Source organism: Canis aureus, chromosome 2 (genome assembly GCF_053574225.1).
Source record: "Canis aureus isolate CA01 chromosome 2, VMU_Caureus_v.1.0, whole genome shotgun sequence".
Taxonomy (NCBI): Eukaryota; Metazoa; Chordata; class Mammalia; order Carnivora; family Canidae; genus Canis; species Canis aureus.
In genome coordinates, this window is record NC_135612.1 from 4582890 (window position 1) to 4607881 (window position 24992).

The 24992-nt window shown below is 46.2% G+C and overlaps 1 protein-coding gene and 1 long non-coding RNA gene across 3 annotated transcripts in view; one reads left to right on the forward strand and one right to left on the reverse strand.

Moving 5' to 3' along the window:
- Positions 1–480: 480 nt before the first annotated feature.
- Positions 481–3204, reverse strand: LOC144292190 (uncharacterized). Its single transcript, XR_013359666.1, has 2 exons — positions 2327–3204; positions 481–881 (listed from the first exon to the last, which is right to left on the reverse strand). It is a non-coding gene; the product is annotated as an uncharacterized LOC144292190 (long non-coding RNA).
- A 405-nt stretch (positions 3205–3609) lies between these two features.
- EFNA5 (ephrin A5) overlaps positions 3610–24992 on the forward strand; it is a 274259-nt gene continuing 252876 nt past the window's right edge. The window contains exon 1 of one of the 2 annotated variants that reach the window (XM_077862069.1): positions 3610–4163. In XM_077862069.1, the coding sequence (XP_077718195.1) occupies positions 4039–4163 (125 nt within the window). In that variant the 5' untranslated portion in view covers positions 3610–4038. The remainder of the gene's footprint in view (positions 4164–24992) is intronic. The other variant, XM_077862066.1, reaches the window with a different exon arrangement.

Sequence of the window (24992 nt, forward strand, 5' to 3'; positions counted from 1 at the left end):
AGCTTTGACGCCACAGGAAGCCAGCTTGCTAAGTCCCTGATACCTGATATTTCCCTGACTGCAAAGACTTTCTGATGAGGATCAGCATTTTCCCCAAGACAGGGCTGTGAGTTTTCTTCTTCCTAAAGATACCCATGTCCCTTAAAAGAGTCCAGAATATTTCATCCACAACTGCCTCAGTCATCTGAGCACTTATTAGAGCCACTATCAGAAAGGCTGGGGGGGGGGGGGGTGGAGAGAAATGTGCCATTCCTGCAAAGCAAAAAACAAATGCATCCTCAAATGGGCCATGAACTTGAACATCAGCAAGATTACAGACTGGGGGTGGGGTGGGGGCGCAAAGTAAATAAAGTTTTATTTTTTTTTAAATAAAGTTTTAAAGAAAAATTTGGTCTCAAAAATAATTGCTTATCGTTTAGTTCCCTGGCTTCAGTTTCCCAACTTTCTCAACTGCTGGAATTTTGTGGTAGACAAGTAGTTGTGTTAATACATTCTGAATTTGCTTTTTTTTTTTTTTTTTTAATTAGCAGGGCTGTTGGTCTGTCGGGGTGGTCTGTCACCGAGTCTGTCTTCACGCAGGTTGCAGCTTACACCTGGTTGCAAATAGAGAGTTCCTTTCCCAGCACAGGTAGGAAAATTTTCTGGAAGCGAGGAATGGGACCCAGCTTTTAGGCAAGAGCTCATTGCCTCCAGGTAATTCCAGGCCCAGGTGCGCGTTCCTTTTCCCTGCAGTCTTTATGCATCTTGACCCCAGGGTCTCCATCCCACTCCATCCCGGGCCGAGCTGCCGGCGGTACCCCCGCTGCGTGCGGACTTCAGGCCCACCACTGGAGGGCGTCTGGACGCTTCTAAACCATTCCGAAGCGCCTGGAAAGTCTGCGCTGGAAAAACCGTAAAGCACAGGAGGGAGAACGTGATATTGGATTTTATTGGGCTAATGAGTAAAAGGGGGAAAACAGGAAGGTTTGGGAGGCAAACTAAACCGCCTGCCTCCTTGGGATCAGCCCTGCCCAGCGAGGCCGGCGGGAAGCATCCCTCGGGGGCTCAGGTCTCCAAGGCCTCGGTGCCCCCCCAGCGCCCCAGGGCACCGCAGGGCGGGGGGGGGGGGTCGCTGCCCGGAGGCCGTGCTTCGCGGCCCGAGCTCTGGAGGCCTGTCCTGATGCTAAAGGGACTCGTGCTGCAGGGACCCCACTTCTCCGCGCACCCGGTTCTTGCAAGCATTCATCCTGGAGGAGGAGGGGGGGGACGGCAAACCAGCCTGGGGGGGGGGTGACCTGTCAAAGGTGTACGGTGTTCACCTGGGGCTGCCAGATGCATTCATTTCCTTCCCGCTCGAGGAGCTCACCGATTTGTGATCACTTTACACTGTGCTTTCCTCAATTGCACACACACACACACACACACACTGTGTGTTTTACAGCATCATTTTAAAGGAAGTCAGCAGCCTTGAGGTCCCTGGTGGGGAGAGACGCAGGAGGGCCGCCCAGGTCTCCAGGATGACCCAGCGCCCCGCACTGCGCGCGCTTTGCAGGAACGCGGCCACCGAGGCTCCCCGCCAGCCTGTCTCTGGGGGGTGGGTGGGTGGGGACAGGTGAGGGGGGGGGCTTGGAGACACCTGCGGGGCCCGGCCTGCCGCTTCCACGATGGGAACAGGCTGCTGTGTCACCCAAAGCCCCGACTGGCGCGTCCACGGGCGTCCAACCCGGCCCGGGCCCAGCGCCCAGCCGAGGCTCAGCATCCAAAGGGTTACGCGCGGCCGCCCGGGCACTCCCAGTAATTCAATTAGTCAGGTTTCTGGAAGGTGGGGCCGGGCAGGGGGGCGGGAGGCGTGGGGAAGGGAGGAGATTAAGAAAACGCCTCTCTCTCGTGGAACAAGCCAATCCCGTTGGAGTGAAGAGCGAGAGAGGAAAAAAAAAAACCCGACCTGTAAGCAAACAGCAGGCCGCTCGCGCACCCCACCCCCCTCCCCGAGCAAACTGCACGGGGAGGGAAGGGGCGGGAGGAGCGAGAAAGAAAAAAAAAAAAGCAGCCACATGACCCGGGCCGCGGCGGCCGCAGCGCGGGCTGGGCGCCTCCCCCCGCGGGGTCCCGCGCTCCCCCCGCGCCCCCCGGCCGCGCCGCCCACGTCCACGGTCACGCGCGCGGCCCTGCGCTCCGGGGCGGCGGCGGCGGCGGCTGGGTCCCCGCTGCTGTCGGCGTTCCACGCAGGTCATTAACGAGGGGGCGTGCCCGCGGAGGGTTTTTTTTTTTTCCCATAAAGCATTTTTTCTCTCTCTCCCCCCCCCCCTTTTTTTTTGCCTCCCTCTTTTGCAAAACTGACTTTTACCTCTTTGCACTTCTCGCCAGTCATTTCCATCCTCCCCGGGCTGCTCGTGCTGCTGCTGCCGCCGCCGCCGCCGCCGCCGCTGCTGCTCAAGTTTATTTTCCCGCCCGGTAGAGGTTTGAGGATTCGGTTGGTGCTTTTCACCTCTTGTTGCTGCTGCGCCCGAGGAGGGAAAAGAGGAGCAGCTGCTGCAGGAGGATCGAGAAGGTTTTCTGATGTAGTCATCGGGGAGGTGCCACTCGCTCCTGCGCTCTCGCTCTTTTTTTAAATTTTATTATTATTATTATTATTTTTTCCTCTTTCCCGTTTCAAACTGATTGATGCATCTCTACAAGTTGCCAGGCTTGCGTCCGGACCCGTCGGAGTCGCAGGGACACTTGTGAGCGCTCGCCCCAGGCCCTTGGCACCGCGTCTGGGGGGCTCGGTCTTGCTCCACGGGGGAGGCGACCGGAGACTGACCTCAATCAGCCCGTCCCGGAGTTGGAGGCGTTCGTCTAAAAGTGGTTGCTTTTCCCCTTCCCGCTCTGCAGCCCTAACAGTCGGGTCGGCGGCGTCCTGCAGGGCTGGGCGCCCCAGCTCCGCCTCGCCGGCGGGCCCGTAACCTCCGCTCCTCGTGCGCCCCGCCGCACCCGCACCCGCACCCGCACCCGCACCCGGCCCGGGAGGGCGCGCGCCAGGAGTCCCCGAGGCCCCCCGCCAGCGCCCGGGGACCCGCCGGAAGACGCGGACAGCCAAACTTTTCTTTGAGGTTTGCAAAGGCAGGACCGCTCCTCGCCGGCCGCGCGCGCAGCTCCGGGACGCCGGCGGGGCCGGGCTTGTGGCTGCGGATCCCCGGCCTCCGCGGCGCGCCCGCGGCACCGACGAGCCCTCCGGGGCTTGCAGCCGGGCCTCCCGGCGAAGGCTCGGACCAGGCGGGGGGGCACGGGGGTGCCCGCACGCCGCCCCCCGCCCCCGCTCCGGCCCCACCCCCACCCCCACCCCCACCCCGCGGGGCCGCCGTCCGCATCCACGCGGAGCCCGCCCCCTGCAGTTTCGCTCCGGCCGCCAAAGTAACTTGCGGCGAAGCGGGGCGCGCGGCGAGGGCCCCGGGCGGCGGCGGAGGCGGCGGCGGCGGCGGCGGCGGAGGCGGCGGAGGAGGAGCCGAGCGCATCCCGCGGCGCCGCCGCTGAGCCGGGCCCGGCGGGCCGGTGCATGTCTCCCCGCGGCCGCGGCGCGCAACTCCCGGTGCCCGTGCAGCGCGCGCCGCCGCCCGCCCCAACCCGCCGGCCCGGCGCGCGCCCCCTCCTCCCGGGGTGACCGGCCTGCCGCCGCCGCGCGAGCCCCGGCTCGGCACCCCTTCCCCGCCCTCGCCCTCGCCCTCGCCGCCGCACACACGCATGCTTCTCTCCATCTTGTGATCCCTCTTTTTTTTTAATTAAAAAAAATTTTTTTTTAAATTTTCCCCCGGAACCCTCCAGTGGGGGAGCGAGTTAGTCTTCGCGCCCCCCCTCCCCGCGCGCCACCGTCTCCCCAGCTCGGCGTGCGCCTCTTTTCTCTTGTCGCCACTCTTCATTCTTATTTATTCGTATTTATTGGGCTCCTGCCCTCCTCCTCCTCCTCCTCCTCCTCCTCCTGCCGCCGCGGCTCCCCCGCCCTCCCCCTCCTCCCGCCCTCCGGATCCCTGCGCTCTCTCCCCGGAGCGGCCGGTCCGGGGGCTCCGCCGCTGGCCGGGCGTGATGTTGCACGTGGAGATGTTGACGCTGGTGTTCCTGGTGCTCTGGATGTGCGCGTTGAGCCAGGACCCGGGCTCCAAGGCCGTCGCCGACCGCTACGCCGTCTACTGGAACAGCAGCAACCCCAGGTAAGGCGGCTGGCGGCGCGCAGGGCCGGGCTCCTCGGGCCGCCTGGGGACCCGCGCGCGCCCTGCGAGCTGCGGCGCCGGGACGCGGGGGGCCCCCCGGGCGCCCGCGGGAAGCTCTCGGGTCGCGCCTCCCTTTCTTTGTTCAGCCGCGTCCGAGGGGCCGGGGCTCCCCGGGAGCGCCCCCGGGGCGCCGGGGACTCGAGGCTCCTGCGCCGCCTCGCCCTGGGCGAGCCGGCCCGCATCCCGCATCCCGCTCCCGGCTCCCCGCTCCCCGCTCCCCGCTCCCCGCTCCCGGCGTGGCGCCTCCGAGCGTTCCCGCCTGCAGCCTGGGGGGCGCGGCGGCTGCGGGGAGGACCCGCCAAACATGCCCAAAGTTCCTCCCCCCCCCTTATTATTTTTTTTAAAAATTTTCTTTCCCGTTGGATTTTTCTTCCCCCTTTGGGCGCGCTCCGAGAGCGCACGGGCTGGGGCAGCGGAAGCTTTCGGCTTTTGCAAGCAGCCGAGCTCCGGGGGCTCCGGGCGCCTGGCGGCGGAGGGGGTCCTCGCGCCCCCCCGTGACCCGCCACCTCTCCACCCCGCGGGCTCGGGGTGCAACAAAGTTTGCTCCAGTGCCGGTTGCGTCCTGTGTGCAGAGCGAGCTGCCGGAGTTGGCGGCGGAGGGAGCCCGAGGTGGGCGGCGGCGGGCGGCCGCGGGAAGGCGCGCGGTCACCCCGGCCCCGCGGGGAGGGAGGGGGCGCGGGAGGCCGGAGCTGGGGCGCCCCCGGGTCGGGGCTGCTGGAAGGGCAGCGCGCCGGCGAGCCCCCCGCGGGTGCACAGCAGCTCCGAGCGCCCTCCGCGCCCCGCCCGAGGGCAGCCCCGGCCTCCCCGGGCCCGCGGCCAGCTGCCAGGTGCGCGCTGCGTCCGGCGCCTGCCCCGGGGCGCGGGGGGTGGGGGGGCACCTGGCCTCGGGGCGCCCTCCGCTGCAGGGAAGTGGGGAGCCGGGGGCCTGGGGCAGGCCGTGCCCTCCCGCCTCCCTCCTGGCCCCCGAGATCCGGGCTTGGGAGGCATCCCCCGCTTGGAGGAGGGAGGCCCTGCAGCCCCCACCCCGCCCTGCTGCTCCGGGAGAGGTGGGCCGCCTGGGCAGCCCAAGCCCGAAACTGCACCGCCTGCCAGAAGGACAGACAGCCCTGAAAGTTTGGATCTTTAAAAAAAAAAAAAAGTCTCCGGGAGGTGGGTGGTGGGATGATGGGAAGCTATTTCTCCTTTGACATGCCACTTACCACTCTTAGGCAAAGAAAGAGAAGCCATCCTGCCAGAGGAGATGCCTTTTATTAAAGCTGACAAGACAAATAGAGCAAGCTTTCCAGTTGTGATGGTGTTAAAAGCAAGTCTCATTATGTTGGTTGGTTTTATTCCCCCCTGGGCTTTATTAAACAGCATCTACGAAATAGAGGAATTTCTATTTCTGAACTTTAGCGCCCTATTAAATAAAACAGCGGCGAAAACCGGTTAGGGGAATGTGGGGCATTTTGTGCTCGGTTTGTCTTCTCTTTCCCACTCCAAACTTCCCAGGGTGATCTTTTTGCTCATGGTTTTCATGTATCTGGATACTTGGGTGTTCCAGTCGTCCTGGGTTAAAACAGAAAGAATCCGCGACACCCCCACGTCCCCCTCCTTCCTAACCTGTCAAGCTAGTCTGAGTTAGTCTGAGGACATTTTATCTTAGGTTATCTCTGTTTTATGCTTTTGATACTGTTGTTTGGCTTGAGATTAGCACATTGATTTTTGTCACAGGTCATGTTTTTTAATAGATCTGCCCTGCCTGTAGAAAACTCTGCTCAGGATGCCATGGTGGCTTTGAACCTGCCCAGACAAAGTTAATCTGTAGAATTTCAAAATACCAAAGGGTATTTTCGAGTCCATCCTCCAATTCCAGGCTTGTGGAAATACCTTTTTATTTGATCATTATCATTTTGATAACGTTCAAAAGAAAGGATGATGTCCCCCTCTCCCAAGAGACCCAGCTCTAACTTTAGTATTCTTAGGGGTTTGTGGGCACGTTTATCATCATACGTTGTCTTGGTAAAACTTACTTTAAAAGATAACGTAATTGAAAAGGTAGGGACCGGTTGACGGATTTATCTCTGAAATGGTGAATAAGATGTGTTTTTTTTTTTTTTTTTTATTGTGTTAAGAAAATTCAGCTTGGATGTAATTTAAAAAGAGGCAATGCAAAATAACTAATTTACAAATAAACACAGTTTATCTCAAAAGATGGTGAAGAAACATTTTAGAGAATTTTCAAGGGTTTACTAATTTTGTAAATTCAATGTTTTACATTTTGTTTTCAATGTAATCATTTTGTACAGTAATCTAAGCATGCCTTCTGATTTTATAGAAGTCCTGTTTTTTTTTTTTTTTTTTTTTTTTTAGGACTTGCTAAACTAATAAGATCAGAAGACTTAGTCTTTTGGAAGAAAGTTGAAAACTTTTGTTGCAACTTAAACAGATTAAAAATTTTTTTTTCTTAGAAAAGTTCAGTAGACAAGCTGCTAATAAGGGATTCTGTTGCAAAATGAAGTAAATATATTTTAGCTTATACCAAGGGAGTTGAAATTGAAATCGTGTTTAAATACAATTAGAATTAAGTATTACATCTTGATCACAGGGCTTAAGTATGTTATTTTGTAACTTGTGTAGTCCTAGGAGTTTATGTTTTCATTGCTGACTCTCCATTATGCCATTTAGCATCCATAGATCTAGATGAATTTTATTTTATTTATTAGAAGAAGAAATATTAAATTTATATGCTACCAGATAGAATCTATCGTCCTGGGTATTCGTTTCTGAAAAGTGGATGTTCAATTTTCAAATGCTGGTAACTTTTTAGCTGCTAGTATTTACTGGGTGGTGGGCCCCAAACCAACTTTTAGGTTTTGAATTGGCACAAATCTCTGAAATAGCAACTGAGAACTATTGATCTGAATAGAAGTATGTGATAAAATTTGCCAAAATGCATCTTCCATATTTAAGGATTTGGGAAGTTGTCTGGATTTCACCTGAGTAACAGAGTGATCCTTTCATGTTCTGAAGGCTGATTCTGAACCAGCATGTTACTAAATAACTTTGAGTAATGAATATCTAAATCAAGGAGAATATAGCTATTTGTCTTTAATTTCTTTTAAGAATGTAAAAAAGCTTTTAAGTAACTTTTAAAGAGACTTTCAGTAATAAAACTTTACATTCTCCCATAGCAGCTATGCTTATAAAGATAGAGATGACTCAGTATAAGAACATGCCTCTCTCCATCTGAAGCCTCCTATAAACAGTTTGGTGCCTCCACTTAGAATACTCTTTTAGATATTGTGTGTATATTGAAGAATTTCTTGGTTTCTTTTGACCAGTTGCCAAAATGATGCTAGGTTAATTAAACGTGTCTCCTACTAGTTGGCATTAATGGGTGGAACAGTAAGATAATACAGTGGCAAATATTATCAGTGTACTTTAAGAATACTGATTCTCCTCACTTAACGCTTTGCTTCTGTTAGGTTCTGAGTATCACCAATTTAAAGTGTTATGCTCTGATGGGGAAAAAAAAAATCTCTATAATTCACCTGGGGTATACTAAATTTTAACCTAATCATGTTTTCTTTGGACTTTGAAAATTCTTGTAAGGACTTGTAAATTAAACATTTCATCTTCCAGTAGCACATAATTGACATCATTTAGTTTTGTTAACATGTAATCTTGGAGTTGTGAAAGTGATACGAATTCTAGGTCAGTACTCCTAACCCTTTCTGGCTTACAGATCATATATATGTGCCTTAGTAGAGAGAAGTAGTAACTTTTTTTTTTTCTCTTGGTCATAATCCCTTTGGTGTTTATTTTTTTCCTTTCAAAGTAAATTTGTTTGATTTTTAAAAATCTGAGTCATCAGAGTTTTATTGTATGCATACTAGTATTCCAGCCCTGTGCCTTTTCCACTGACAAATAAATGAAATTGGTTTGATTTAAATCTAAGAATATGTTCTGAGGAAAGATGGAAAATTGATCCTGGGTTTGAATGCATTTTATCACTGGACTTATACAGGATTAACTTTATTTTTGAAATTTTAAATGTTTCGAATACTGTTTGTTTATAACAAAGTCCTTCAAGTAGAAAGCATTATCTAGAATTTTTTAACTTTATTAACTCTGAGCCTCCATGTAATGTATTAGATGTAATTAGGTGATTTTGTCATTTTGATCTTTATATCAGAATTTATGTAGACATCCGGATAAAAATAAAGCAGTAGGACAGGGATTTTTATCTCCTCTCTTTTCCCCTGATCTATCTGTGGGAGACCTGAAGTGAATCCTTACCCTTCCTCTTTTTTTTTCTTTTTTTTTTTTTTTGGTGTGTGTGTGTGTGTGTGTGTGTGTTTTCTTTTACGTTACAGGTCCGGATAAGAAAAATATGCTTCTTGTTTTTGGCCACTTTTCCGTAAAAGTTTGAAAAGAAGAGTTAGCTACCGAGGTGTGTGTTCCATCCATTTTATGCGTCATATATTCATAATAAGCTTTCAGAAATAGTCAACTGTCTTTTTTTTTTTTTTTTTTTTTTTTAGATGACTGGGACATCAGTGCTATTTGAGGCACACTTGCCTGTACAGTCTAATTTGGCATTTCCAGCATGAGACCAAGGTCAATAAACTCCCTGTGATTAAAAGAATCAGAGGGCGCCTTCAGTTGTTCATTACTGCCTGTTAGTTGATTTTAGTGGTGTTAACTAAGCCATTGGCTCACTGAAGGAATATCTTGTTGCCATGTGTGTTGTGGCTGATAATCAATAGCTGTAGAGGCTTCCACCTTTGAAGGCTGAGGATCAGGTTTGGAAGGAGCACTTACTTATTTGGGGGCAAATTAACCTTGTGAATTTTTTGCCATTTAATCTTGCAAGATGCCTCCTGAGCAGGCCTTGCATTGCATTCTGTCCACTGGCCTGATTTCCTGTTGGATAGGGACAGATAAAGATGAGCTCCTTCTCTCCTCCCCTGTTGCTATGAACCAAGCAAGCTACCAGCTTCATGCTGGGCCCAGAAAATGAATGAATACAATTAGTCCTTCAGGAGTCCTGGCCTTCGCAGGCTTGGGAGAAGAATATGTTAAAAGAATGTACCTTTGAGAAAGAGAAAGCATTAAAATACAAAGTGGAACAAAACTGAGAAAATGCCAAGAACAGAATTCTACATTTGGGTGGAATTGATCTATTGTTTAGTGTTTTTTTTTTTTCCCCCAATATAAATAAATCATTTGCTTGGTAGTTTTTTTTTTTTTTTTTTTTTTTAAAGATGCCACTCAATCAGCCCTTTTCATTTTTGTATTTGTTTTGCGTCCCTTCCAGTAGCAGTGAGGATTTTAAAACCTGTGTTTTATTTTTAGTAATGAACCAGTCTATGTCGACTGATTCTACTTTTTAGAAACAGTACACAAACTGTTAAAAAAAAAAAAAAAAAAAAAAAAAGCAGCTCTGGTCCGAATGCTCATGTTGGAAAGGAAGCCCGTGTGTCCCTAAGTACAGTGAGCAGGGCCCTGGCCACTAACCCAGGATATTAAGACAGGATCAGTCTTCCGAACTGAGAAAAAAATTGCCTTTTGATCATTTGTGACGGATCACACCTTCATATTCAGGTGTAAAAACCTCAACGAGGAGTATAAGAAATGAGGTATTAATATTCACTTTTGGTAATTTGTCTTAGGATGGTGGCCTTAGACAGCTAAACAGCAGTAAATTACTGTCTCTCTTAAGGGCCTGATTTATATTATTAGTTTTATGTTTTCGTTTGCTTCTGAATCTATATCCTGACCTGTTTTGTAGAGAAATTTCTTGTGATTAATTTGAATTTCCAGTGTTTCTGAATGGGATATTACTCACAACCAGGAGATCTGTTTCCCCTACAGTTTGTCTGCATTTACGTCGTCAAACTTAAGTCAGTTGTAAACAAGGCACTGGAAGACAATAGCTTAGTCTAAAATTCAAAAAGTGATAATGTGGTTCTTTTTGGACTGTAACTGTTACACATAGTTCGATTATGAATGAAAGAAGTCCCCTGTATGTCCATCTTCTCGATAATCTATACTCCTTATTGCACTTTGAAGGATTTATTGTGAACTCCTGAGATCTGTGCGCTCTTTTGAAATGGGAAATGTGTGTGGATATAAACGCTTGGTTTTGAGGCTTTGGAGTCTAGTTTTCAAACAGCCATGGATTTCAATAAAAACACGATTTTAAAATAGTGAAAACTCCTACTTAAGTGAGTTAGCTGCTGAGAGACAACAGTGTACCACGGTCATGGTTACCTGAGCTTTCATTCAAGGAGAATTCTATCATTTCCAATAAGGAAAAATAAACCTTTGTCATCTTTAGAAACATCCTTCATACAATTGACAGTTGACAGGTTGAGGAGAATGTTACTGTCAGGTCTTATTTTCCACTCAAGTGAGAAATAAAAATAGTTTTGAGTGATTTTTAGGAAAAAAAATCTCTTTAAAAATTATTTCACAATGTAGGGGAATGCTTTTCATATTTATTATGTATGTCATAGAATTAATGTGCCATTTGCTTCAGGGAAGGTCAGCAAAGTGCAATTCAAGGAGAGACTCGCACAGTTAAGTTCCTAGGCTGTTTACTTTAAAAAGTCCAATACAGATGTTGTGTTTGTAACAGGACGTCACCGGACGTTTTCCGACCGATGCTTCAAGGGATATGAAGTACATCGGTATTATTCCTGTTATTACTTATCAAGGGACCCGTTTTCCATGACTGATGACCGTGATTCTGCTGTGACGTGGGGATTTTGGTCATGTGATAGCTGCATGTGTATGCATTGGACACTTCTCTTATTGGCACACAAAGATTAGGCCTTTTAAAAAATTGCTGTAATTTTAAATAACTGCACGGTGTAATCTCTAGGTTTCCACGTGGAAACGTGTGAATACACGCTTGGAGATGAGGAAAAAAAAAAAAGACTAAGTTTTTGCTCCCCCATTTGGAAAAGCTAGGGTTTTGGCTTCCTGGTACATCAGCGGGTGGTTTTTTTTTTTTTTCCCCCTTCAGAAGCAGCCATCTTGTTTTAAGCGATTTTATTTCTTTCATGAAATTGGTCCGGAAATGAATATGGACGATAGAGAAGGACTAAACCACTTTCTAATAATTTTGGCAGGGCTCTACATTTAAAGCTCTATCAAGTTATTTGTGAGCTCATTAAAAGGCTGTCTTCCATTTAGTTGAAATAAAGGAGGTTTTAGTTTAGTGATAATATATTTTAAACCCAGGCATATTTAAATGTTACATGTTGGGCTGTACCATGTTTACATACGTATTTTTCTCTTGAAGCTTATAATTTATTATTAATTTCAGAGTAATAATAGCCCCGATGGTCATGCCCCCTGCCCCCAAATCTTAATTTCCTTTTTCTAATTGTTCTAAGTAGTTCTTTTGATGTCAGCCAACATTTTTTTTTTTTCCCCCTCAATCACTCAGCGGTACCAAGAATCTTTCTCTAGGAAGAGGTACTGATAAAAGTATGTAATTTTAAAAATGAAACATTTTGGGGTGCTTTCAGAAGCATTCTATGAAATTAGAGCCTTTTTGTCCCTGAAATACAGTCTTTCATTCTCTCATTACTAGACTGTTCTTAGGGGTTCTTATGGAAAATTATATTGGAAGTAGATTCATATTATTAAGAATTATGAGAATGTATCAACTGAGTCTGCTCTTATTTTCCACCACATATTGTATTTTTGGATACATTTGGAAGAACATGTGGCCCAGTAAAGTTTACCAAAAATTTATACTAAACTTCTTGCTACTGCATCTGTTTGATGATGTCTGGGAACATTATTCCCATGAACTGCAGTAAAAACAGAACTTCCTTAAGATTAATTTCAAAGTAACCTGACTCAGTCTGATTAAACTGGGCACAGATTGAAAACTACTTACATCACAGATTGCCTCAGTTCATTAGAAGTAGGATTTTTGGTGATTGCAGATGCAATATAAAGGCAGTAAATAAAATGCATGTTTTTAAGAAATGATAAACATCTCATAGACTCCTTATTGAAGTCCGGGTAGGAGTTGACAGTTTTTGTACTGAAGAGCTTTCCTCTGATATCCATCATCCATCCATTTTTTTGTTTTGTTTTGTTTTTTTGACTGGCTGATGGAAAGACTAGAATAACCAAAGTGTCCAAAGTGGCCTTTTTGGACTAGCAAATACTTCTGTTTTTTTCTTGTTGCTTCCAAGCTGTCAGAGTGTCCATTCTAAGTCTTATTAGTGACTCCTGCGCGTAGAAACGATAGTTAACAACTAGCTCTGGCTTCGTATTGTGAAAATACGTATTAGGAAAGTATTTTGTCATGTTAAGATGCAGTTTTATGATTTGAATAAAATCAAGGCATGGCTTATTTTGGTTGCATAATTACAGTGCAAATTGTGATCTAGATGTGGATGGTGGTAGACATGATACTTGATGTTTCGTGTTCCATAGACACCACTGGGACGTACGACTTTTCATAATGTTATGGTGGGGTGGGGGGTAGCTTAACCTCTTGGTTAAGGTTTTCATAGGACTTAGTTTCATGGAAACAAATGGGGATGGAAAGAAAAGGAGAACTCATTCTAAGTATGGGGAAATGAAAAGAAAATATGGGGAAACGATCCTTTGTGTTTAACAATTAGGTTAAACAAAGTGCGAGCAAATGAGCCTAGGTCCCCTTCTATTGTTTCAGGGCAAGAAAAATCCAGACAGATGTGGGAATGTGGAAGCTGTGACCTCTGACCCGCACAGCGTGGCCACTGCCATGGCGCACAGGTGTCCTGAGCCACCAGAGTAGCAGGATGCTTTTTTGAAGTGACTGACACTTTGAGATGGAGAACCTGAAACTGATTCTGTAGCTATTTGCAGGTCTCTGAAGTATCAGTCTTTTTAGCTTCACTTTTAGGTTCCTCACCTTACCTTTTATGAAAAATGTTTCTTTGTTTGGCTCAGACAGAGCTTTTGTGACTCCTGGACGGCTTCTGTAGTCCTGCGGCCACTATCAATCTTTGCCTCCCAACAAACGCAGTCGTTGGGTTGGGATAACGGAGGAGGCTCAGATGTATGGCTCTGCGGCACCAAAGCGTGTGTCTGCTTTATTTAACTAATATATATATATATTTTAAAGACAGATGAAAGAGGTGGTTTTATTAAAGACTTTTTTCTTTTACTTTTTGTTCTGCGCTCTTGCCAATAGCCCTTGGGTTCAGACAGACCATTAGTGTTTTAGATACTGTGGCATTCAGTGTTTTCTTCATATATTTGTTTACTGTTACTGCTTCAATAAACTTTTATGCCTATTTCGGTAGTTTTCTGGCAAGGGCTCCATTTATTAAAATTTAGTGACCCAGCACTAAGAGGGGTACAGTTCAAATAGTGGTGCTCCTGACAGGGTTTTGTGTCAAACTAGAGAAAATAATAGGGAAATGAAAGCTGCCAAAATGTGTCTCCCAATTACTAATTAATCAGGCGAGAAAGGGCCTCGGTGACAGATCTGGTGTGCGCCCTGACAGCAACTCGGGGGATGCTTTATTTTAAATACTGTATAAAACAAATTAAAGGAGGCCTCAGGGAATGGGGCACCCAGATAGTTGGTTTCACAAGTGCTCATTTAATTCTGTGAAAAGCAGAGCAAAAAGCAAAATTTGAAACTGAATCTTTGTGCTCTTCACTGATCGTATCAAAACCCAGCCCTTCTAAAGAGTATTTCCCTTATTAATAAGCAATGCCTTTATTCTTATTAATATTTTAGCACAGATAACGGTAGTTTTCTTGGCTTTAGTATTGATAGGGCGTTTTATGCCTACTTTATTGTCGATGGAGACTCAGGGAAAGAGTCGAAATGTTTCCATCCTATGCCCATCACCAATATTTTGAGAATTACTGTAACCGAGGAACAAACTTTTTTTCTTCCCCTGCAAATGTATGTTTTTGCTCTTCCGGAGGTTCCCTTCTCTTCTGGCAGTGTTCCCACTATGGTTGCTGGGCCCATAATTAAATGCCTGTTATTAGTGTATTTTTTCCATAGCATTTACAACATAAAAAGAAAAGGGTCTTGTATGGAACTCTAGCTGTCAGGGGAACAATGAAAACTAATTACACACTCTGCTATCACCATTGTCAAGTATACTCTTGGGAAAACAAAAACATGACAGAGTGTGTGTTGGGAGGGGCGTGTATGCATATATGGGATATTCCATATGAATATATACGTGCGGGGTCAGACATACCTGATGACTTGACTTGAAACTCTGGGTTCCCGGAAACCAAACAAAAAAGCATAAAAGACAATCTGATTCAGGTAATTGAAAAAGAAACAAAGCAGTTCCTTACTGGGGAGGGAGTCCTAACTTTAGTATCCCTCCCTTATTACATGGACTGAGAGGACCAGCAGTAATTTTGACTCCGAATATATCATAATTTTGGGTTTTGCTTTGAAATGGTCTTGTTATCCATGCATCTGGAGATGCTATTAATGTATCTGATTATTTCTTACAATTGCCTCTTTTACGAACTGTTACTTCCTATCTCTAGATTTCTGTATTGATATCTGGTAATTTGAGAACTAATTACCTCGTTCGTTTATTATGGAGATTGCTCTATCACAATCTTTCCCCTTTTGATGGCTTTGGCTGTTCCACTATTTCTGGGCCTGTCCTGTGGATAGGTGGTTTTGAGAAAGGAAATAAAACTAAAAAATGACCTTTCTGAAACCTACAGCAGCTTTGGTGTGAGATTTGGTAAGAAAAGACTTCGAGGCTATTGAATAACATGAGGTTTTGGAATCAATTTTGGATTTCAATCATCCGTGCCATCCCTGTTCTCTGGTACCACGTGGCATTAGGACTTGGCCCTGTATAATGTTTTCCATGACTGTTCTGATTCCTTGGGTGAATTCTCTGTCGTATACTTAAAATCAAAGCCAAATGGGTGAATTTAGGAGTTATGTATTGATTTTAACTTATTTTCCCGAAGTTTTCACGTTAAAGCAATAACATAGCTAATATCCAACAGGAACAGTATATTTCTATATTGAATATCTAAAATTTACAATTGATAAAATATCTCTTGAGTGATACGTGCAAGCAGTGGGAGGCACAAAGCAGCTTCAGAGATGAAGACAGCATCTGTACCCTGAGGGGACTTGCAGTTTTGTGCAGTTACAACAATTTTATACACAGAGTAGATAGTACTGTAAGAAATGTTCACATATGGATTTATCCAGCAAATATTTATTGAGTGTCCACTGTGCACCAGGTATTGTTCTTATACTAGAGATAACACAGTAAACAGTGTAAACAGCAGCCCTGCATGAAGCATTTGGTTAGCAATTTCTAGATCACTGCTTGTCACAGTCTAATTGCAAGTAGATCCTCTGGAGGTCTTGCTGAAATACAGATTTTAATTCCGTGGATCTGGGGCAGGGCCCTGCTAAGTGAGCATTTCTAACAAGCTCCAGGTGATAGGATACAGTTGGTCTGTGCACCACAGTTTGGGCAGCGAGGTTCTAGATAAGTCAGTGGGGAGAGAGATTACCTCTGGCTCCTCATCAAGGGCTCTTGGTTGTATTTGCCCTGAACTTTCTATATGGTTCTATAATTTCTAAAATGGCACAGTATTTGCACAAGTGAAGGTTATTTGTCTTAAGACCAAGCAGTCTTCATTTTTAGCCACTTTCCCCCAAATCTCAAATAAAATAGCTTTGCATATTGAGCTTTCTGCATCATTAAAAATCCACCATGAAGAAAAGTAATAAGCCAGAGATTTTGTTGTAAGTTTTGCTTAGACAAATTCTACTGGAGTGAAAATATTGCCTTAGTCCAAAAAGTTTTAGGAGGATCCTGTCATAAATGTCTAAGGATATTTATTTGCACACCCTCCCCAAAAGATGTATTTTATGTGGCCATGCCGGAATCACACCTCAGAAACAGATTTTTTTTAACACTTTCCAATTTAAATTGGTATGCTTAAATGAACCCAAAATGTTCATTTTATATTCAGCATAGAAGATGACTAATAGTGTCTCTGCTTCCACTGGCTGGGTTTGTTGTGGGTGGCTTTCAGGGGCCTACACTTCCAATGGAGCTATAAAAGACTTGGGGAAAATTCATTCCTGCTTTAAAATTTTCTGATTCTGGTGTCCTTTGTGAAAAATCTTTGTTCCTCTATGGTCCAGGTGATAAAAAGTCCATAAATATGCTTCCACTTTTTTCACAGTCTGTATGTCACTTGATTTACGGAATAAATATCATGTGATGCTTGTATTAACAAGTAAAGGATGGAACTAGTTAAATTCAGATTACCCTGCATATCCTTTTTGTTCTTCGCTCGGTGTGTATAAATACGAGGTTACTAATCTCCTGAGTGAACTGTAAAGTCTTTGAAAGCATCAGCGGTAGACTTACTTAACCAAAATTACCTCTACGCAATGATTATAAAAAGAACGATGGGACTGTTTGTACTATAAATCAGCCGTAGTTTAATAAAAAGAAAAGTGGGGGCGGGGGGAGATGGTGAGCACTCTTAATTCAAGTATCCTTTTATTTTTATAATAGTTTTTACCAACATTTTTTATAGGTAATTATCAAACAGAAGCAAATCTTTGCATTTTAAAATCTTTGATAAAATGGGTTTAATTAAAACACTGGGTAGCATTTTATAAGAACTATGACTCTTATTAAGAATAGTAAATAAAGACATTACTGTTTTGGTTTTTTTTTTAAGTAGGTTTATGCTTATGCTCATCGTGCTGTAACATATTAGTGAGCATTCTGAGACAGTGACTTTGAGATGACATCTGCTTGGTTTCTAGTTTTATGAGGCTCATTGATACAGGAATTTGAGAATACTCTGTGCCTGTGTGAACTTAGGTGGTTCCTAAGAGCAGAGTATGCTATGTGCTTAGAAGATTATTACATTTAGAAATAGGATATCTTCATTTATTAAAATGAAGTCATTTGCATATCTCTAAAGGATGGTTTTGTTCAGAATGAGCTGATACACCTGAGATTTGTGGTCATCGCCCTGCTTAGGTGAAGTAGAAGATGCTGAATTTTTCTAGTTACTGTGTTTACCCTTCATTTAAAAAAATGAGGGGGAGGGAAGGAGTAAATACATTAAATAGTTTTTAAGTAAGTTATTTACAGTGATTTGTCATCACATTAATAGGGTTATAATCAGGTTCTTAGGAATACTGATGTGTATGTTTATAGACCATTTCAACTGTATAAAATAAAAGCGAATTCATGTACTTTTTTGGTTTTGAGTTTTTATAATAGCAGCTGTTGGGGATATGGCCTTAAGTGAGCTTGGGTGGTGCTGTAAAGGCAAGGGCTCAGAGAGTAAGGCACTTAAAAACGTACCATCAGATTAGATTTTGCAGTTGTCTGCATTAACGTTTTGTTCGTCATATTTCAGGTCTGGTTAAGTGTCAGCTCTTGTCGATTCCTGAGTGTGCCACTCATGGTGACTAAGGGGAGCCTCAGTTTCTTCACCCTTTGCGAATAAAGGGGCATAATGAAAATAAGTCCCCCTCAGATTTGTGCAGATGTACAAGAAAGTATATCTGTGACAGGACTTTGAGAATGGAGTTCTAAAAAGTCTAGAGCCTGAGGAGGCCACCTCCCTTCGGCCTGGTGCATCTCTCTCTCTACTTCTGTATTTTCTTGTAGGTTGCGTGGAAAACCCAAAGACCTAATTTCAGAGCATCATGGGAGAGGTGACCATGTGAAAGATAGGTTGAGTTGCATTTTATGTTTTAGGCTTTATCTTGGGATTTCTGCAAGGATGACAATGTGCAGAGGGTGACACGCGAGAAGCAAGTTGTTCGGCCTCCTCCTCTTCCCTGGAAAGGGGTTTTGGATCTCCTTTGTAACGTTGGTCAAGTTTATTTTTAATGCCCTCTCGTCTCCTCTCTGTGTCTTCTGTGTTGCTTCCTCTTGACTTCTAAAACCCTGATACTCTGCTTTGGACTTTGCAGGTATAATGAGATATCTCCATCTCAAAGGAGAAATTAATGAATACCGACACCCTCTTGGAGAATGCTTGTATTTCCAATGAGGAGCTTGTTGAAACAAATCAATTCCTGTCTGGGGCTGTTCCTTACAGGCAGCCCGGCTGTCCCTGGGATCCTTGGATTCTTCTGAATCCTGCTGCCAGAAGAACAGGGTTTAGCCTCTTGACGCCTCTGTGCTTAAAAAACTCCTGTTATCGACTGCTTTTAAACTTAGTACATATTAATTATACACACATTGATGTTAGGAACATAAATAGATCATAACAGCATCTCGCTGAGAAAGGAAACAGAATTTGTCAAGGAACACATATTTTAATGCATTGAAACCTGAGTAACCCATTACTGTCAAAGGGCCACTTTTCTGTAGAATTGTCTGGTGATTATTCAAAGCAGGTTTTACTTCATATGTTTATAGTTATTTAGGAGAATGGCAAATGTGTCTGTTACTTGTTTTAAAATTGCAATCATATACTTACACGATTATTTTATAATGTTGTTTTACTCCTGAAGGTATAAACCTCACTTATGAAAAAAAAAAAACAACCCCAAATAGTAATTTATAAGGAAAATTATCAATGATCCTATGTGCTGTACCCAGAAATTTAGTGACAGGTGAGAACAGCACTTGGCAAGTAGCCATAAAAGTAAAAATTATTGAATCAAAATTTATTTGAAAGAGCGCTGATAACTGTGCACAACTGATTTCCCTTAAAATTAAGTGCAATGCTCTAATATTTCGAATGGCTGTGCTCACTAGAATGCTAGGCTGACCTTTGTTACTCTTGTGTCATTTCGTAGAAAAGCAGATACCTTTTGTCCTACTAAATTGGAAGTTAAGATTTATCAAGGGAATGAGCTTGCTGTGTGTTTATTTCAAGTGTACAACTCTGTAATTTTATGTTACTTGGATTCAGTGTCTGATGAATGATTAATGGTTACAATCCCTCTCTTGTTCCAGGCCTCCTTTCTTGGCGAAAGGGTACTCAAGAAGTTTAAATTTTGATGACTTACTTATTGACACTTTGTATTATTGAAAAAATAATTCCTTATATTCTTATATACCGGTTCAAAAATAGCAGCCAGAGACCTCCTCTCAGCTAGGCTGACTCGGTATATTCTTTCCACGAGAGCACGTTGATTGATCAAATTGAGTGTATGGCAATCCAGGAATTCCTTAAGATGTTGAAATGATTCAGTTGAGTCGCATTTTAATTATTTAGTTTTTATTAATACAGTAAATAATGTCGTAAAGATTAGAGCTGAACATACTCCAATGCGTTTGATGAATTTAAGACAAACGTAACTGAACAAGCCAATCCTACTAGACCTTTGACCTCCTATTTTTTGGAGGAGGGGGTGATTCGAATTCTCTGTTCCCTTTGTTAAAGGCCAAATTGTGTCAGTGTGTTTTATACGCTAAGAATATAGATGATGGTCATGACTTTTTTATTTGAACGGAATAATGAGCTTCATAATTGGGTACAGCAGACCACTATGAATTTCTTTCCTCAGGTATCTGACTGAAATTTTTAGTAATTTTATATGGCCCTAACCATTTCAGTAAAATCTCCCCACTGTCACTTCAGGTTGGTTTTATTACAGTTGAGCTTTTTTTTTTTTTTTTTTTTTTTTAAGTTATGTCCACTAAGCACATGTAAAACTATTTACAGTTGAATAGTCTTATTTTTAATTGAGTGTCTCTACATTTAAGGCAACGTAAACCCACGGGCCAACTATCCACCCCTCCCACCTGCCATCCTGTAGTAAGCTACTTTTACTGGCGGGAAGACTGACTTCTTTTTTTTTTTTCAGTTACTCTCTTCGAGGCCATGGACCTTGTTCCCAGTATTGCCCAGGCAGCACACACATGTCCTTACTGTCTGTGAACGTCCTTCGGTTCTTACCATCGCACACTCTGGGGTCGCAGGGTCTGGTAATCACCACTTCACTGTGGGACACGCTTGGATTGGTAGTGTACGTGGGATCTGGTTTGGAAGTCAGTCAAGCGGTGTGGACTGACCCCTGGGGGCCCTTAGCATTGCCATTCGGGGCCGCGTAGGCAAATGTTGGTGGTTGATAGGCTCAGGCCCCTGCTCGCAGGATGTACCGCGGTCGCCTTAAGTGGATTTGCCCTTCAGCCTGATAAGGGGGTTTTAAGAGCTCAGTAATCGCTGTTGGGAAGACGATTGGTTTCTTTTTCTCGTTATAAATTGCTAATTAGTATTGAAAAAGTTTAACCTGTGTTGTCGAACAGCCTCCCTTGTTTTCCCTGAGAGAGTGGCTTGGACAGTAATCTGTTTACCCTGGCCCTACTAACTCCACTGCCCCTTCCCCCTGCGTTAAAATAAAATCTAGAAACCATCCGGGGACCCCTCCACTGTCGAGTGCTGCTTGGAAGGAGCTGGAAGATGGTGGCTCTACACTGGAGTAAATATTGGCTGGGTCTGGGGCTGAGGCCTGCACAAAGCCTCCCATTTGGCCTTGGTCAGCACCCCAGAGCCCATGTGTTAGGAGGGGGGTGAGGCCTGGGGCCCACCCCTGGGCCTGGCGGGGGGGGGGGCGACTACAAAGCCAGCAGGGGCTGCGCTGGGCTCCCGAGAGCTGGACTGGCCTGTCCGTTCCAGAGAAGTTTAAGGTACGTGAGGCTGTTGTCTTGGCGGGTCTGTCATCCCATGTCTGGGGGAAGCCTTCCTGCCAGTGATGCTGTCTTCTCAAGGGCCAATGAAACATCGCCTGTTGGTGGACTTGAAAGAAAGATAAGGGCTAAGCCTGGATTCCAGAAGGATCCCTCTCCCTCCCTGATACCTGTTCTGATGCTCGTGTCAGCCTTTCCTGCTTCGGCGGTCCCGTCAGATTCCACACCCCCTCGGATCCCCTAGTGCCTCGGTGTCCCCCTGGGTCCGGGAGGGCTGAAGGACAACCATATGCCATCTGAAAGGAAAGTTCTGAAGTTCCGAACAGGGGCATGGGTTCTTATTATATGAAAATCTTTTCCTTTTTTTATATGAAAATTTTTTCCTTCCCCCTCCCCCCCTTTTTTTTTTGGAAAAAGGAAAACTAAATCGTGTAAATATAAAACAGATTTCCTTGTTTCAAGTGGAGTACTTTGAGTAAAAGCTGCCTGGGTTTTTGAACCATTCAATTCAAGAACCCAAACAAACAGAAACCGCCCCGGTACCTATACTAAGTGGAAAAGTAAACATCCTTAAAAAGACATCCTCATGCGTCCCGGCTACAAAAAGTGACTTTTAGTAAATATACAGTAAGACCGACGGTGTGTTTGAATTGTTACTCATCGTGACTGATGCTGTAAGCACCCCTTCAGCTTAAGTGCCTGGTCTTCTGTGACATTTTTACTTTTTTTTTTTTTTTTAAGATTTTATTTATTTATTAGAGACCCAGAGAGAGAGAGAGAGGCGGGGGCAGAGACACAGGCAGAGGGAGAAGCAGGCTCCATGCAGGGAGCCCAACGTGGGCCTCCATCCCAGGTCTCCAGGACCACGCCCCGGGCTGAAGGCTGCGCTAACCCGCTGGGCCACCCGGGCTGCCCTTCTGTGACATTTGATGTGAACCCATCAGTGCTGAAGGCCCCACGTGGGCAAATGCCAGGACAATTAGAAAAATTCATTAATTGTCAAGGCGGCGATCAAAATGCTCTGCTTCGCTGAGGCTGCTAATAATGAACAACAAAACAAGTGACGTCACAAAAACAGCACGGAATGCTGTGGACAGAGAGAGACACATCTGCTCGGGGGAGAAAGGAGCTACTTCCTGCAAGAATAACTTGGCCTTTGGATGATGGTTATGCTTTTAATAGAGCTGGGGAGAAGCCCTAGAAGGATGTTCTGGAGATCCATGGCAACAGGAGTGAAGACCTGCTGGCTGTATCCCTGTCACGGATTTGGGGGGGTAACACAGAAGGCAGTTTATTGGGAATGACGGGGATCTGGTGAAAGTGTCTGAGGCACAAGAGGGGGTTTCGCCGCGTTTTTAGGTGTCCCTGTGAGGCGGCGTTTGGCGTCGCAAGGGGTAGGGCCTCTGGTGAACCGCTCTTTGAGGCGGATGGACTTGCGGGTTCTCCCAGGGCCTGACGTGCTCTGCACTGCTGCGTATCTTGGGCGCCGTTTAGTTGCGTCGTAAACCGAACTGAATGCTGGAAATGCTCAGGGTGTTCGAGTGAGGCTTGTTGAGAGGTGGGTAGGTGGTAAGGTGGGGGCCGTCAGGGCAGTTTCTACGTTTCCAGACAGAACTTGGGGGGGTGCTCAGTGGCATGTGAATCGTTTCACTGATGGGCTGAGCGGTTGTTCTCAAGCTGCTTTTTTTAAAGCGAGAAAACGTTATTCATACAAATCATTAGCAGAAACCTATTACGTAAAACAGGAAAAAAAAAAAAAAGGGAAGAGAAAGAGAAACCACCCAACAAGCGTCATGGGATCTGGGGCTCTGCCCGTTTCTCTTCCCAGGCTTCCGAGAGGCGGGCGAGGATCCCGAGTGGCTTTTGGCTCAGGTTCTCCCACCCCGAGGTGTAGCCCTTTGGGGACCGCGTGGGGATGAGCACGTGGGATTCGCTTTTGCTTTTTTAGGGGCCGCAGAAGCACGTGTGTGCGCCTCTGGAAACGGAAGGCTTTCTGGCTGGCCTGCGTTTAGTGAGCACCTACTACGGCCCGTGGCACCCTTCACCCTCAGAGCCGGGCGTCCAGGCCGGACCACGCGGGACGGTGGTATCCTAACCATCGCCGCTTGGCAGATGAGGAAACCGCGTTTTACGTGCTCTGAGCTTGGCCAGGGAGTGGCCTTTGGCTCCTCGGGTGGGCAGCGTGGAGCGACACGCTCCGCCTAACGGTCGCGGCGAGAGGCCCGGCGGTGCTGTTGGGCCAGAGCTTCCCAGGAGGCCCGGGTGTCCGCGGCCGGAGGGGGCTGGGAGGCCCTGCTGCTGGGTGAGCGCCTCCGGGACTGGGAGCAGCCGCGCACGCTCGGCCTCCTCCGGGGCGGTCAGCGCAACCCGAGGTCTAACGCCCGCCGGCTGGGGTTTGGAGCGAACGGCGAGGCCTCCCATCTCTACGGGGTGGGGGTGTATGCGAAGAATAACCCGCTGCCAGGCAGTTCCCCGCCAGCTGGGCCTCCTCCTCAGCATTCAGGTACGCCTGATTCCTGAGGGCCGGCCAAGCGAGAGAGCTATTTTTGAAGAATTTCAGAAGAAAATCTGAATATTCCCGGAATAAAAGTTTCCAAGTTTAACAATCATATGGTCAGGAAATTTTCCCCCTATATTTAATCTAAATTTCTGCTCTTTCAGTCAGTTTCGATTTGCATGATAACAATATGGATTTGCTTAAAAAATTTTAAATACGGCTTTGCCTACTTCCCAGTAAACACATTTTCAGCAAGAAATAAGTTTTTTCTTTATTTTTTCTTAAGCATAGGCAGCAGGTATACGAGGGCTTGAATGGACTCCGTGTTCTTCTGTGCTCCAGGTCCTCCCCCCGACCCGTCTCGTCTCCCTTCCCGTTGCTCCCTTCCATCGCTGGGATGTTGCCCTATGGCTTAACGGCCAGGAAAGGATTCCTGAGGAGTTTCAAGGACCAGAGTCTCCTGATGGGATGTGGGAGGATCAGGTTCCCGGCTAATCTCCAGAAGAACAACATGTGTGTGTGGGGGGGTTGGCACCTCACCCATTATGGGCACCTGCTTTGTTAGATGAGCATGTGCCTGGACGTCTCAGGGGATTCATCACTCACGCACGGCCCTGTGTGCCTCCTTCTGTGCCAGAAGGATGGTGTCACCCCTTCTTCCACTTTAGTTGCTTGTGTGACTGGTGTTGGTGTGTGGATAATAGTGTGGCTTGTGCATGCTGCCTGCACTTTGTCTCACGTCCTGTGGCCAGCACTAGGCCATGCATCCTTGGGGCCAGGGATTGGGTTTACGTGTGGAAACGCTCCATGAGAGCTGGCTCGGGGCGGTCAAGGTTTGAGGCGGGTTCCGGCTACGGTTCCCAGCCCTTCCACTTGCTGGGTGCTGCCCGTGGCCCTGGAGAAGCCTCTTGCCCTCTCCCTGCTTCGTCTTCTGGTCTGTACAGGAGGCTAGGGGTGTCCTCAGCCGATTGCCTCATCCTGACGATTAAATGAGGCGCTAAATTAGGACGGTGCCCGGCACATAGTATGTGCTCAGTAAAATGTTAACTGGTGATCCTTTTGAGTGAGTTTCTGTATTTCTTCATTATCTTATTTTTTTTAAAGACATTATTTATTTATTTATGAGAGACAGAGAGAGAGAGGCAGAGACACAGGCAGAGGGAGAAGCAGGCCCCATGCAGGGAGCCCGACCCGGGACTCGATCCCGGGTCCCCAGGATCACGCCCTGGGCTGAAGGCAGCGCTAAACCGCTGAGCCACCCGGGCTGCCCTCTTCATTATCTTTTTATGTACAGAGGAATTTTGTGATGATACAGAAGTACGTCGAGGACTGACTTGGGAGTTGGGGTGACCTGGGTTCGGATGCCGACTTTTCCCGCCATCCCTCAGCTTCCACTTGAGCCAGATAGAGAGGATGTGTAATTTGTGTTGATTGAGCGAGAAAGTAAACTTATGTAAAGTGCCTGGTTCATAATATTCCCTCAGTGAAGTCTAGGTATTATTATCATTATTACTGTTGTTCTGATTAATTAATTTGAGAATTAATCATTGGAGTATTAACCTCTCACACGTATTGTCTGCCCACGGGTTTCCTTAATCCATTTCATTTTCTTGCCTGCCTGTTGCG